This window comes from Halteromyces radiatus (genome assembly GCF_025201355.1).
Source record: "Halteromyces radiatus strain CBS 162.75 chromosome Unknown BX664scaffold_1, whole genome shotgun sequence".
Classification (NCBI taxonomy): domain Eukaryota; kingdom Fungi; phylum Mucoromycota; class Mucoromycetes; order Mucorales; family Cunninghamellaceae; genus Halteromyces; species Halteromyces radiatus.
This window is the reverse complement of record NW_026251687.1, coordinates 2,491,912-2,506,098: the sequence shown is the minus strand read 5'-3', so window position 1 is coordinate 2,506,098 and position 14,187 is coordinate 2,491,912. Positions and strand designations below refer to the sequence as shown.

At 33.5% G+C, this 14,187-nt stretch overlaps 6 protein-coding genes across 6 annotated transcripts; 2 read left to right on the top strand and 4 right to left on the bottom strand.

The window, feature by feature from the left end:
- Positions 1-324: 324 nt before the first annotated feature.
- BX664DRAFT_321212 (uncharacterized protein) lies at positions 325-1,358 on the bottom strand. Its single transcript, XM_051543257.1, has 4 exons — positions 1,149-1,358; positions 988-1,010; positions 784-893; positions 325-631 (listed from the first exon to the last, which is right to left on the bottom strand). Exons 1-4 carry the CDS (start codon positions 1,255-1,257, stop codon positions 520-522), a joined length of 354 nt encoding a protein of 117 aa, XP_051404998.1. The 5' UTR covers positions 1,258-1,358; the 3' UTR covers positions 325-519.
- Positions 1,359-1,932: 574 nt separating this feature from the next.
- Positions 1,933-4,499, top strand: BX664DRAFT_289521 (uncharacterized protein). Its single transcript, XM_051541841.1, has 5 exons — positions 1,933-2,210; positions 2,281-2,344; positions 2,446-3,013; positions 3,094-3,524; positions 3,594-4,499. Exons 1-5 carry the CDS (start codon positions 1,939-1,941, stop codon positions 4,365-4,367), a joined length of 2,109 nt encoding a protein of 702 aa, XP_051404997.1. The 5' UTR covers positions 1,933-1,938; the 3' UTR covers positions 4,368-4,499.
- A 1,502-nt stretch (positions 4,500-6,001) lies between these two features.
- On the bottom strand, positions 6,002-7,998 carry BX664DRAFT_321207 (solute carrier family 20). Its single transcript, XM_051543256.1, has 4 exons — positions 7,888-7,998; positions 7,491-7,813; positions 6,499-7,414; positions 6,002-6,439 (listed from the first exon to the last, which is right to left on the bottom strand). The coding sequence occupies exons 1-4, from the start codon at positions 7,951-7,953 to the stop codon at positions 6,137-6,139; spliced, it is 1,608 nt and encodes a 535-aa protein (XP_051404996.1). The 5' UTR covers positions 7,954-7,998; the 3' UTR covers positions 6,002-6,136.
- Positions 7,999-8,498: 500 nt separating this feature from the next.
- Positions 8,499-10,820, bottom strand: BX664DRAFT_321204 (general substrate transporter). The gene is made up of 4 exons (XM_051543255.1): positions 10,387-10,820; positions 10,178-10,331; positions 9,266-10,073; positions 8,499-9,212 (listed from the first exon to the last, which is right to left on the bottom strand). The coding sequence occupies exons 1-4, from the start codon at positions 10,691-10,693 to the stop codon at positions 8,970-8,972; spliced, it is 1,512 nt and encodes a 503-aa protein (XP_051404995.1). The 5' UTR covers positions 10,694-10,820; the 3' UTR covers positions 8,499-8,969.
- A 348-nt stretch (positions 10,821-11,168) lies between these two features.
- On the top strand, positions 11,169-12,435 carry BX664DRAFT_310392 (uncharacterized protein; the record flags this gene model as incomplete). Its single annotated transcript, XM_051542554.1, has 5 exons — positions 11,169-11,209; positions 11,292-11,369; positions 11,419-11,532; positions 11,597-11,952; positions 12,032-12,435. 5 exons carry the CDS (start codon positions 11,169-11,171, stop codon positions 12,433-12,435), a joined length of 993 nt encoding a protein of 330 aa, XP_051404994.1.
- Positions 12,436-12,733: 298 nt separating this feature from the next.
- On the bottom strand, positions 12,734-14,083 carry BX664DRAFT_321201 (uncharacterized protein). Its single transcript, XM_051543254.1, has one exon. It carries the CDS (start codon positions 13,988-13,990, stop codon positions 13,031-13,033), a length of 960 nt encoding a protein of 319 aa, XP_051404993.1. The 5' UTR covers positions 13,991-14,083; the 3' UTR covers positions 12,734-13,030.
- Positions 14,084-14,187: the final 104 nt, after the last annotated feature.

Sequence of the window (14,187 nt, the reverse complement as noted above, 5' to 3'; positions counted from 1 at the left end):
TTTACCCATGGTATTAAAAAAAAAAAAAAGAATATGGTAAAGAAAAAGAAGAGAGACAGAGAAAAAAAAAGGGGAGACGGATTCAAAGAGTGAAGATTGGCGGAGAAGGAACATTGAGAAGTGGCTTAAGTTGCACTGAGTAAAATGGATTCATGCAAAACTGGTAGCAACTACGTATATGAACTGAAATGGCATCATACACTAAAATGAAATGAGAGAAAAAAAAAAGCACATAGTTCATTTTTGATTTTCTTCCACTAACATGGGTAATATACATACCCTGCATCTCATTGAAACTACAAATCAGTATCAACAATAACAAGTTATCCTTTCTCTTTTTTTTTTATTATATATTTTGTTATCATACATTTCAATAAAAAAAGTAAATACGTAAATAAAAATGATGACAATAATAAGTAGCCTGCATTATAGAACCCATGGAATAATTCATACCAATAATAATAATAATATCATCTAACATCATCATCCAAAATAAACTAGTTTGTAATCCATATTAATCTAAACAGCACCAATGCCTTCATCCACATTTTCAGTTCCGTACATTGCCAAAGCGCGTTTATGGGTGGCATAGATATTAATGTAGTATGTCATCAAAGATACAACAGCAATCCTATCAAAAACACAAGACTATAAGTAAAACTATCCGATTGATAACAAGTGATATAACCTTTTCTTCAAAATAAGAGGTTATATAACGAGTTGTTCTTCCTCCTTTTTTTTTTTTTTTTTTTTTTTACTCTCGTATAATCTTCTATTACTTACATGGCACCACTACCACCAAAAAAATCACTACTTTTCACAGACTTGCGACTATTCAAAAACGAAGCCAGACCAAAGTAAGCAGAAACCCAAGGAAGTGCCAAAAATTGGTTCTATCACCATTCAAAAAAAAAAAGTCAGCGGTGAGATGATGATGAATCTTTTGTAATCAAACAACTATACTATTCTTTTTTCTCATCCACTTACTCTTAAGAAGATACCAGCCATGGCTAAATTGTACATAGGTTATGTATGTTTGATAAGAAGAAAAGTTCATATAATAATAATAATAATAAAAGAGATGGAAGTCAGAGTCCAACAAGGAGGCAATTATAACATTTCATTTTCTTTGATATGTATAAGCTTACCGGTATACATAGCAATATTGCTGTTCCAATCAGATGCTTCATCCTCAGGTACTGGAGGCATATGGAAAGCGACAACTTTATCAGGACGACGAGGATCAGCAGATGACATGTTTTATAAGTAAGCGAAAGAAAAACAAGATAGATTTGTTAAGTTCATACAAACTAAATTTTTGACGGGATTTCAATTTGGCGTTTTTTATTTTTTTTTTCCCTTGATGGGAACAATGTCATAGAGATCATGACAAAAACAAAAAGCTAGGACCATCATCGCACCGTCATCATCTCCATTAAAAACAATAATAATCACGAATAACAACTCATTATGATTGGTTTTTTTTCTCTTTATCCACTTTTTTACTACTGAGACCCGTCATCAGTCTATATACAAAAACATGTTTTCTCAATGATATATAAAAGATTTCTTTCTATTCTACTATGGTGCAGATTTGGTAAATCATCCCTACCAAGATGAGAATCGATTATATGGTGATCCAATACTGTGAAAAAAAAAGAACTGTTTCTATCATATGGTTGCATCCTACATAATTGTTTCTCACATCAAAAAGGGAAAAAAATCATGTCACTTTTATAATCTAAAATTGGAAGCAAAGATTCTCATTTTACCCATCACGGGAGAAAACACATCCGATTTGGTAAATCAATTCGTAAGTGGAAATCATCTAAGCAAAAGTGTGTGGGGTTGATTTTTACACACCGCAAAAAAGATGAAATGAACTTTTTTCTAAATTTATTCATCTTTTCTTTTTTTTTTTTTTTTTCTTTCACCAATATGGCGCCCACACGATTTCCAAAACATCTCAAACCAATAGAACCTCAAGGTCAAGTCTTATTACAACAAGAAAGAAGTAAAGCTAATTTTGATATTAAGCTATTGACCGAAAAGATCTATGGACGTAACTACTTGGAAAAGCACAACAAGATCTTGTCTATTCTTATGAACGATCCTATTCTTGGTGACAAGTCTCATCGCTACTACAGTGGACGTGACATTCGTTTCAAAAAGGCCATGGCAGCAGCTAAACGTATGTCTGAACTAATCAAGTAAGTAAAAACAACAAAAAAAAAGTGGGAATGGTAATGGGAACACATGCTGATATATTTATATATATAGGGAAAACAATTGGACGCCTGAAGATATCAATATTGCGGATGTACTTTTTGATGAATCCGGTCCTGTAAGTGTGAATGGAATATGAATATATAGAGATTTTTTTTCTTTAAAAAAAAAAAAAGAAAGTCATTCATTTTTTTTTTTTTTTGGTGCAATGATGGATAGTTCCGGTTACACCGATCCATGTTTATGCCTACTATTGAAGGTCAAGGTACTGAAGAACAAAAGCGACTCTTTTTGGCTCCTGCGCAACGATATGAAATTATTGGATGTTATGCACAGACAGAACTGGGTCATGGATCCAATGTACGTGGATTGGAAACTACTGCTACTTATGATCCGACTTTGCAATCATTTATTTTCCATTCTCCAACATTGACTTCTTCGAAATGGTGGATTGGAGGTCTTGGCAAAACAGCAACACATGCAGTCGTCATGGCTCGTCTCATCACCAATGGTAAAGATCATGGACCTCATCCTTTTATTGTGCAAATTCGTGACTTGGCAACGCATGAACCTCTTCCTGGTATCACCGTAGGCGATATTGGACCTAAGTTTGGATTTGGTACTGTGGATAATGGATTTATCATGTTCGATCAGCTTCGTGTACCTCATGTGGCTTTTCTTGCTAGATTCTCTCAAGTTGACAAAATAACTGGAGAATATATCAAACCTCCCAATGACAAACTCTCTTATGGTACCATGGTATTTGTAAGGGCCAACATTGTTATGGGTAAGTGTATATACAAAAAAAAAAAAAAAATAGAATGCGCGTTGATATTGATGAGATGTTTTTTTTTTTTTGATCATTAGAATCTCGTTATGTTATTGCTAGAGCAGCTACTGTGGCCATTCGATATTCAGCAATTCGATCTCAAGGTTCTGATACAGCCAATCCCAAGAAAATTGTCGATCAACAAGGGAAGATCAAAGTGGTGGAAACTCCTGTATTGGATTACATGATGCAACAATATCGACTTCTTCCCATTCTTGCCCAAGCTTATGCCTGCCATTTCACTGGTCAAGCAATGCATCGTATGTATTATGAAAATCAAGCACGAATGGCGAAGGGTGATTTCTCTTATCTCGCTGATTTGCATGCATCCTCCTCTGGTTTGAAAAGTTTAACTACAACGATGGCGGTGGCTGCTATTGAAGAATGTCGTCGTGCTTGTGGTGGTCATGGTTATCTTCTTTCATCTGGATTAGGGCAATTTTATCAAGATTATCTACCCAAAGTTACGGTAAGAAAAAAAAAAAAAAAAAAAAAAAAAAAAAAAAAAAAAAAAAACTCAACATACTTATCATGTTAGTGGGAAGGTGATAATTATCTTTTGACACAACAAACCGCTCGATACCTTCTCAAGACTTTTCGATCAATTCAAGCTGGAAAGAACAATGACAACAATTTTTCGGTCCAATATCTAACGGAATATCTTGGGCAACGCCAAAGCCAATGTTCTGTTGTGGAAGCTGATGATTTTACCAATCCTGAAACGCTTTTAATGATCTTCAAATATCGAGTGGCGTTTATGGTTGAACAAGCAGTGCAAGGACTGGATGTGGAACATCGATCATGGAATGATATGCTTGTGGAAATCTATCGTATTAGTCGCGCACATTGTCAATTGATTATGGTCTCCAACTTTTTCCAAGGGGTGTTCGACGATCCTGTATTTCGAGATATTCTTGGTGACCTGGCGATTCTGTATGGCTTGACGACCTTGGAACAAGAGGTAGCGGATGTGTTGACGTCAGGCTATATGACACCGGCTCAGTCATTGTTATTGAAACAACAAGTGATTACAATGTTGAAAAAGGTACGACCCAACGCGGTAGGTTTAGTCGATGCGTTTGCTTTTCCTGATTATCTCCTCAACTCGGCGCTTGGTGAAGCTCAAGGTAAAGTGTATGAACGACTCACAGAAATGGCCGAAGCTGAACCTTTGAATCACCAATCTGTCGTCGATGGCTATGATGATTATTATCGACCTCTGATTCATGCTGGCAAACGAAACTGGACTTTTATCGATGGTGTGGCTAAATTACAAGGTTATGCTGATCTTCCATTACATGCAAGATTATAATCCTTTCATATTAGATAGAAACTTTAGTATAGAATTGGTTTCTTGTATTTTTTTTTTTATTTTTATGAAATAAAACACTTTGCCACATTTTGAAATATGTTGCTGATGGATAAATGAGTTGACATGGGTGGGAGATCATTATTAAAAATATTTCAAAAATGATCATCATCACTCTAAATTGATTGGAACTAGAGCATAGATCAAATAAATCCTTCTGTTTTACTTGATGCCACATCTTATCACTCAATTTATATAGAGTAATTTAAAATATATATATATATATAAAGATCGATATCACCATCCTTCCTCCAGATATGATCATCATCCAATAAAATATCACCGCTCGATTTCTCTCTAAAAAATAGTTCAATATTATCTAATAGCATTTTATCTATTGCTTTGAGTTTTTTTTTTAATGGATGATCAGACTAAGATGATGATCAATGCCAAATGACTCCTAGTACGTGAGGTAAACATGGATCGCAGTTAGCTCGTCATCATTGCATCAAAATTTGGATTGAACATTCTCTCTTTCACTTGCCTTAATTTACACCTTACCTCCCAGTTTATAGAATTAAAAATGAAATATCAATATCGTCTTCAATAATCATCATCATCCAACCATTAAATCCCTCTCAAAAAAGTATCATCAAATCCCATTTTATCGCTTGTCACATAACAGACAATAAGCATGAAAAGACTTTATCGAGTTTTCAAAAAACCGCCTGATGATTTATTTTGACAACTGTAGAATCCAAAAAAAACTACAGGCCTAAATAGCTCTGATCTATAGCAACTTTTTTTCTTAGTGGATCCAAAAGATAGCTTGTCGATCATGCGTAGAAAATGGCAGAAAGGGCTCATTTTTCTAATCTCACTCTAAAAAAGACACTTTCAAATCCCATTTGAAGTCTACAATCACATCATATACTAATAAGATATGTCTATATTATCTATGGCTCTTTTTTTTTTTTTTTTTTGCTATTATTATTAATATATCAAACCACATTTATCAACAAAAATGCCAAGTTGAACTATAAAATTTGAAAAAAAGAAAGGTTGTTTACCTCTTTGGCTAAAAATCTTCAATGAACAATCTGAGGGGTCGATGTGTATCTTGACAAGACAACAAAAAAAAAAAACAACTAAATTTATTGGTTCAATTTTACCTAGAGAGTGTTGAGCATAAAGAATTCCTCTCGTTTTAATCTCCAAATATGGTCAAGAAAAATAAGTTTCTTTGGGACTGAGGTGATACAATGATGAAATCAAAACTTTAGGTTGTTCCTCGATTTCCAAGATCAAAAAAAAAAAAGAAACAAAATGATAGACAAAAAAAAACCAAGAAAGATCGCTCGATGCCTTTTACCCGGTACATGATGATTCAACTATGGATATGATTGGTCATGATGAAGTGAAAGGTCGAATAGATGCTTAGGAAAAGAAAAGATTACAATAAAAGAAGACATGTCAACTTTGACTAAACATGCCAGTGGTCGATGATGATTCCCTTTTTTTTTTTAGATTAAAAAGTAATAAAAACGTGCACAAAATAATCACTATTCCGATTTTATTATATATGATGATTAGGATATTCAACAAATAGACAACTATCAAGAATGATGAATAATGTGATAATCATTGATGACAAAAAAAAAAAAAATAAAATGTAAACTTTATATATAACGTAAAATGGTATGAAAATAAAAAAGGATGAAAGACATATAGAATACAATATAATAATAAGAATAATATTAATAATAATCAGCTTAACTAGATATAAATTTGGGGGCGTTGGAACCAAAGGCAAAGAGAAGACCAGCCAAAAGACCAGCACAAGGAAGAGTCAAGATCCAAGAGAAGAAACACCATCCGATCATTTTCCAGTTGATAGCACGCCAGTTACCATTACAAAGACCCACACCAGCTGTAGCGCCAGTAATACAATGAGTAGTAGATACAGGTAATCCTAACTTGGAACATGTCAAGACTGTTAAAGCAGCTGCCAATTCAGCACAGAATCCTCGAGAAGGAGTGAAATAGGTGATATTGTTACCCATTTTTCGCATGACCTAAATAAAAAATCAAAGATATAAATCAACTTTTTCTTTTTTTTTTTTAATATTATTACCCTGTAACCCAATGTGAGTAAACCAATATCAATAGCAATACCACCATAAGCAAGAATCCAAATAGGAACAGGAACCTTTCCAGTGACATCCACAGTAGCGGTATTCCAGAGATCAAAAATAGAAGCCAAAGGACCAACAGCATTAGCAACATCATTACTACCATGAGCAAAGGAAGCCATACAAGCAGTCAAGACTTGTAAAAATGAGAAAAGATATTCGGCATCATCATCATAAAGAATAGCAGCAGCATGGACTTCTTTCAAACGCTCACTTTCCAAATTTCGAACATCTTGACGAAGACCATGCATGGCAGCATTGATTGCTTTTTCCTTGTATTGGGCGAATTTGGACTTTGGGACTTGAGGTTGTTCGTTTTGAGTTTCCATGGTTTCGAGTTCTTCTTGATCTTTTTGAATTTTTTCATCTACAGTTTCGGTCACAGTGGAAGCAGTAGGTGTAGTTGCTGTAGGAGCATGCATTTCAGGATCGGCTTGCTGAAGGGTTTGACGTTTGGAAAGAAAAGGAATAATGAAGACATGATACCATTTTAAATCTTCATGTCCCTTGACACGGCGACGGACCCAAGGAACAAAGAAGAACCAGGAGAATAAAGCAAATACAGCACCAACACCAAAGGAGATACCAACAATTACACCGACGGATAGCTTGGCCGCATCAGTACCAGGAGCACCTTTGTAGATGATATAAAAAGCGTTGATGGCCACAGTAAAAAAAAAGTAGGCAGGTACCAAACGAAGACCCCAATTGAAACTATCAGCTCTTCGTAATACTGTATATTTGGTAATAGTATATAACAAAGCAGCAACCAATCCAGCTGCAATAGGAGATAAAAACCAAGAGGTAATGATACTAGAAATACCACCCCATTCCCATTTGAGAGAATTACCACCAAAACTATTTTAATTAAATTAAAAAAAAAAAAAGATGAGTATTAGCTATATATATATATATATATCATGAATGAACTTACGCAGCGATACCAACACCACAAATAGCACCAACAATAGAATGAGTAGTACTAACCGGCCAACCACGAGTAGAAGCAAACACTACCCAAACAGCAGAACCAAAGACAGCACACAACATGGCCAGCATGAGCATTTCTGGTTGGCCTACAAAGTTACTAACGGAAAGAATCCCACCCTTGATAGTTTCTGACGTGCCTGAACCTAACAAGAGAGCACCCAAGAATTCAGTGAAACAAGCAATAATAGAAGCTTGAATCAAGGTCAATGATCCAGAAGAAATGGAAGTGGCAAAAGCATTCGAGACATCATTAGCGCCGATACCATACTATATATAAAGAGAATAGATCAGCATAAAGAATATATGTGTGACAAAAAAAAAAAAAAAAAAAAAAAACTTACGGCATCTAAAAACGCAAAGACCATCCCAATACCAAAGATCCAAGTAAAGTCACCAGGTTGCATCATTGCTAGTGGTGTATATATAAAGTAAGCTGTTTTTTAAAAAAAAAAAAAAAAAAAGAGGACTATTAGAAAAAAAAAAAAAGAGTCCTTGAATAGGGTAGTATTTATATCATTGTGTAAGTAGTTGGAAAGAATAAAAAGAAAAATAGAAAACGGAGAAGAAAGAGAGCCATTGACCAGGTTTTTGTCGGCTTGAAAGAATTAGAGAGATCAGCCAATCAGATGCTAGATTTTCTCCACGCTGATCCCTTTTTTTCTTAATCATTTTTTATAAAGGAATTCGTAGAAAAGACAGTGTTTCTTTTTCACAGGAATAAAGAGCACGATGATACCAATAGTATTCAACTGGTCTTTGTCGTGGAACTGTTTTGTTCTTTGTTTCTCCACCAATCGTTATCTATCAATATTAAATCAGCATTGTAAAAAAAAAAAAAAAAAAAAAAAAAAAAAGACAGTGTGACAATAAAAAAGGTCAAAAAATAAAAAGACATTTGGTAAAATATTACTTTATTGAGATATAAAATACATAATATATATATATATATATTGTTCTAACTAATCATCATCATAATAAAATCACACCGCTCCAGTAATACCCTTACCTTTTTTTTTAAGCCCAATTCATAAAACTAAGATTCCATAGCTTCCAATATCATTGTTTGATTTACTCCATTGTTGAGTTCCCAAATCATCACTCGTGTTGATCTAACTCCATTATTGAGCACACATCATCCAATGACATATTGAGAGCTTGATCCAACCCATCCATCCCAAATGACTCAATCACTACGCAGGCATTATCCTGGTCAGCTAAATAAGAGTATAATCTCAGCCATCAATGAATATATAATATTCAATGAAGGCACCCCTTTGAGTCATGATAGCCAAATCAATTGATACCTTTATTCCTATAAAAGTCTAAATAAAAATAATATATATATATAGATAAAAAATAGATAAAATGGAATAAATAATATTTTTTGTTTCTTAATATATCTTTTTTTTTTTTTTGGTATACTTTAAACTTGATCCAATTTTGCACCAAAAAGAATTTCCATTTCTTCTAAAGTCTTTCCTTTTGTTTCTGGAATGAAACTAACACCAATCAGACAAACCACACAACAGGCACCAAAGAAGAAATACACACCAGACACCGTAGATGCCATGAATAAAGGTACACAGTAAGTAATCAAAATAGAGAAACCCCAATTAAGACCATAAGTTAGAGCAAGACCTTTTGCACGACAACGCATATTAAATATCTATAAATAAAAAATAAGTTAAGAACTGAAAAATGTCCATATATAAAACATACCTCAGCAGGATAAAGATAGGATGCCATACCATAACTAAAGGCAAACGAGGCAGTAAAGATATAAATAAAGGCAATGATGGTGTTCCGAGCATTAGTATTCACAACTATAACTTCGCCAGTATCCACATTGACAACAGTATAACAAGCAAACATGGCTCCAACTACAAACATAGAGATACCCATCAAACCAGCACCAATTTGGAAGACAGGAACACGACCCAAGCGATCAATCATGAACTGAAGAGAAAAGAAAGTGGCGATGATGGACAAGATTCCCGAGGCACCAGAAGTGGCAATGGAAGCCGAGACATCCGAAAGACCAGCACTGGCCATAATTTGAGGAGAATAATACCAAATAGCTACAGAGCCAGTGAATGAGGTGGAGATAGAGATAAAGAAAGCAATCAAAGTTCGTTTGAGATTGCTACCAACAAAGAGTTCACCATAGGTACGATTGCCTAGAGATTGTTCAAATTCAATTTCAGTCTTGATTTCATTATATTCCCTTTGTACCGCGGGATGATCTGTTTGTAATTCATTGAGATCAGCCAGGACGTCAAGAGCTTCATTTGTACGACCTTGATCCACTAACCAACGAGGAGAAAAGGGTAATGTCAAAGCAAATACACCAAAAAGAGCACCAGAAAATAATTGAACCATCCAAGGTGCACGCCAACTCCAGTCTGTAGTCAAGTAACTTGTACCAAAGGTCACAAAATAACCAATCACCTGCCCAAATGTACTCATCAATGTAAATAGACTAATAAGTCGACCACGGATATCAGGTGGACTAATTTCAGAATGATATCTAATTTTTAAAAGAGAAAAAAAAACGTATTTTTTTTTTTGGTAAATACAAGTGGATATTCTCTTTTTTTTTTTTTTTTTTTTTTGTTTCTTTAGTTCACTTACAAAGGTATAGCATTGGTCATCAAGCCAGCACCAAACCCAGTTACAAGTCTTCCAGCACATAACAAAGCAAAATTATAACCAATGATTTGAAATAAAACACCAATACAAAAGATAAGAGAAGCACCAGCAATAGTATATTTGCGACTAAGGCGATCTATTGTAAAATGGTGAGATGTTTGCCACCAAGTTAATATATTATTATTATTTACCACAAAAGAAACCAGAGAAAAAAGCTCCTAAAGCAGCTGTCATCAAGTAAAAAGCCAATAATAAACCTTGAAGATAAGTATAAGTATCCTTGGTGAAGAACTTATCGATAAAGATGTTCATGGCAAGAATGGAAGAGATAGCACCAGTATCAAAGCCACACAAAGCGCCACCTAGAGCAGCCACAGTAGAAGAGATATATACTGATTTCCGAAAAGGTTTAAGATCTTCGTCATATAAACTGATAGATTCCGTTTGTTGAGTTGAAAGATAATTAGGTTGGTCAAGTTGAATCTTTGAACTTGACATGGTAACAAACTGAAAAAGAGAGAAAGAATAAAAAGAGAAAAAAAAATGAAAAAAAAGAAATTTTGGTCCCTTTTACCTTTTTTTTTTTTAATAGACTCCGATGTCCTCAATTTTTTTTCGATTCAACTATAAGAGATGGAATGATAACCATTAAAGGTAAATTATCTTTTACGATTCTCATATCGAATTGATTGAAAACTCTTTTTTTTTTTTTTTTTTTTTTTTTTTTGTAAGAAGATCACCTTACTTTTAGATGACTGAATTTAAAGCTCAAAGATATTAAATCTTTCAATTTCACACGCTTTTAGTTTTTTCAGGTGCCTCTCTTTTTCTGTTTCCCCACATTTTTATCTTCCAATCTGTCGAAAAATGACCCCCTTGCGTCTTGTGGGTAATTTAAATTATATAAGAAAGAACCCTTTTCTTTTTTTCTTTTTTCTGACTTTCTTTCTTTGTTTAAGCTACCTCAAGACTCATGTCCACATCAACAAAGCTACCTATTCGTTCTTCAGCAACGTAATGACTTCCTTTTTTTTTTTATTTCCATCTACACTTATTGACATTTTTACTTCCTTTTTTTTTGGTTTTTATTGTTTAGTCTTATTGTGGCAGCGCCTATTCCAAGCAATGTTCAGAAACAAGGTGAATGTAACTATAGGATACTTATGATGAAACGGTAATACAAAAAAAGAACCATGATATTTTACTAAATGGTTTTCTTTTAGTAATGGCAAAAGTAGTTTTGTACATGCTCATGTATTTCCTGGTGGAGTGGTAGATTCTTATGATAACCAAGACGACTGGAAAATCAATATATCAAACACTATGTCTTCAAATATGTATGTATTAAAAACATGGATTCCTTTTTTTTTTAATTCATATTTTATTATTGGCATAAAACAGGTTGATCCACAAGATTTGTGCTATTCGTGAAACTTTTGAAGAATCAGGACTTTTATTGACAACTCCACCAGCACATACGATTCCTGAACTAGATACCGAAATATGGCGACATAAAGTTCATGAAGATGCATCTCAATTCAAATATATGTGTGATCTTTACAAATTACAACCTGCTGTGGATCGATTGATTCCTTTTGCCAATTGGATCACTCCTCCGTTTGAAAAAAAGAGATTCAATACTCTTTTCTTTTTAACTGTCTTACCTCAAACCATAAATGAAGAACACAAAGAAACTATCAAGGTATCATCAGATGGTAAAGAAACCGTTCAATTAGATTGGTTCAATCCAAAACAAGGTAAAAAAAAAAAAAAAATTAATGAACAATGAAAAAAAAAAAAAAATTGGGATAATAAAAATGATTTTTTTTGGATTAGCTTTGATGAAATATTATGAAAAACAAATTGTTCTTTTCCCACCTCAATGGTATGCTTTATATTGTTTTAATGGTATTCAACGACATGAAGAATTGATTGACAAGGCTGGTATTGGTAGCCTTCGAACAATTTCTGGTGATCCCATTACAATTCGACCACAATTGAATGTACTTGATGACAAAACAAAACAAGATGAACATCGATATGATTATGATGGCTACCTCGCTTATCCAGGTGATGAAATGTATTTGACAACTGGTCATCAAGACAATTTTAAGGATCACATACTTCTCTCTCCGGCACGAAAAGGTGATCGTCATAGATTATACTTCAAGGACAAGATGCAACAAGTTGATTTGGAACGTAATATAGATATATCCCAGTTCGTTAGATCTAATTTATAGTTTATATCCTTCGTTATTCTTTTTTTTTTTTTTTTTGTTATCTATTTTTATGGGTATGGTTGTTCGTTCTTTTTTTTTTTTTAATCTACACCCAATCCTTTTTTGATACAATTCTTCAATAAATATTTGTGAAAGAAATTACAATTAAAAAAAAAAAAAATGGATAGACTTTTATGGAAAAAAGAAAGTACAGTAGAAGGATGATAATGAAAATTTTGTTCATGATCGACACCCTTTTTGTTTCATGTAGATGATGATACTGTTTCCATTTATAGACAAAAATTTATAACCTTGTAAATGAGATCTATAATAAAAGATAATTCTTTATTGATGCAATGTTGTAAATAAAAGAAGACAAGAATGGACTTTGGAAGTTTTGGGAGATAACTTGGATATATATATATATACAAATAAACTAAGTTTAAACTATGCTGAAGGAATGGAATGGATAATGAATGAATGTATGAAGAAAAAAAAAAAAGAAGAGAGAGAGAGAGAGGATGATTTGTCTATGTACAAATAAGAATTGTAATGATGATGATAGTAACAATGATGATAACAAATAAATAAATAAAAAAAAAAGAGGAGTATTTGATCAAGAAGCATTGGATTTGGCCAGGATAACATATTGATGTACAGAATGAGCCATGGAATTGGAATTGTCACCATCGTTAATAAAATCCAAGATATCGTTGATATTGTTCATATTTGACCAATCGGGATGATCTTGTAAGGAAAGAAAGGACATTTGTAATTGACTATGAGGAGGTAATAAAAACGTATTGAAATGATGTAAAATGGCACGAATATGATTGTCGGTCAAATGAAGAAGTTGAGGCAAATCCTGTTGTACAATATCCATCAATGTAGTTTGCATATGTTGTTTGATATAACCATCCACCTTGGTAGAAAAATCCATTGCATTCTTTTGGAAACATTCATGACTTATCATAACGTTTTGTTCAAGTGGTTGTTCAGTGGTGATAGCTGGGCAATATTCTAATAAAGTCGATTCCATAAACAAACGAAGAGCAGAAGAATCCAGGGCAGCAAAACTACTATGTCCATACCACATACTTGGTAATTGGTCTTCTACATAAGATCCAACAGCACCTCGAAGTTGTTCCCGAAGAAGTCGTACATCTACATCTTCATTGTTACCATCGTCAGTATGAATCCACTGTTGTTGTTTTTGATCAATAGAATACAATGGTGTATATTGTTCAGTGATGAGTTGTACCGAGTCTTGAATCTGCGCAGCCAATATTTTTGATAGCGAAATAACAGCGTTTTCCAAGTGTTCAACCATAATATGACTAGATAAGAGTTGAACAAATCGATTTAAATCCAAGTCGAAATCATCATTGTCATTTTTCTTGTCTAACTGAGTTGATTTTAATATATCGTCGTTATCTTTGTTGGAGAAAATAATGTCGTTTGTGTCGTTACTATTTGCAATATCGTTACTGTCAAGTTGTTGTACAGGTAATGTGGACACCAATAAAGGAAAAAGAACAAATAATCCAACAATGGTCCACCATTGTAGAAGAACCATTTGGTCAAATTATATATATATGAAAAAAGTTATAAAGAAAGAAAGAAAGAAAAGAAAGAAAAAGAAAAGAAAAGAAAAAGGGAAAAAGAAAAAAGAAATTGAGATTATAATGAAAAAAAAAAAAATCTCTTCTAGAATAATTTGGCAGATAGAGAGCTGAGTTTAGTTTCTTTTTTTAGTAATGTACTACCCATTCA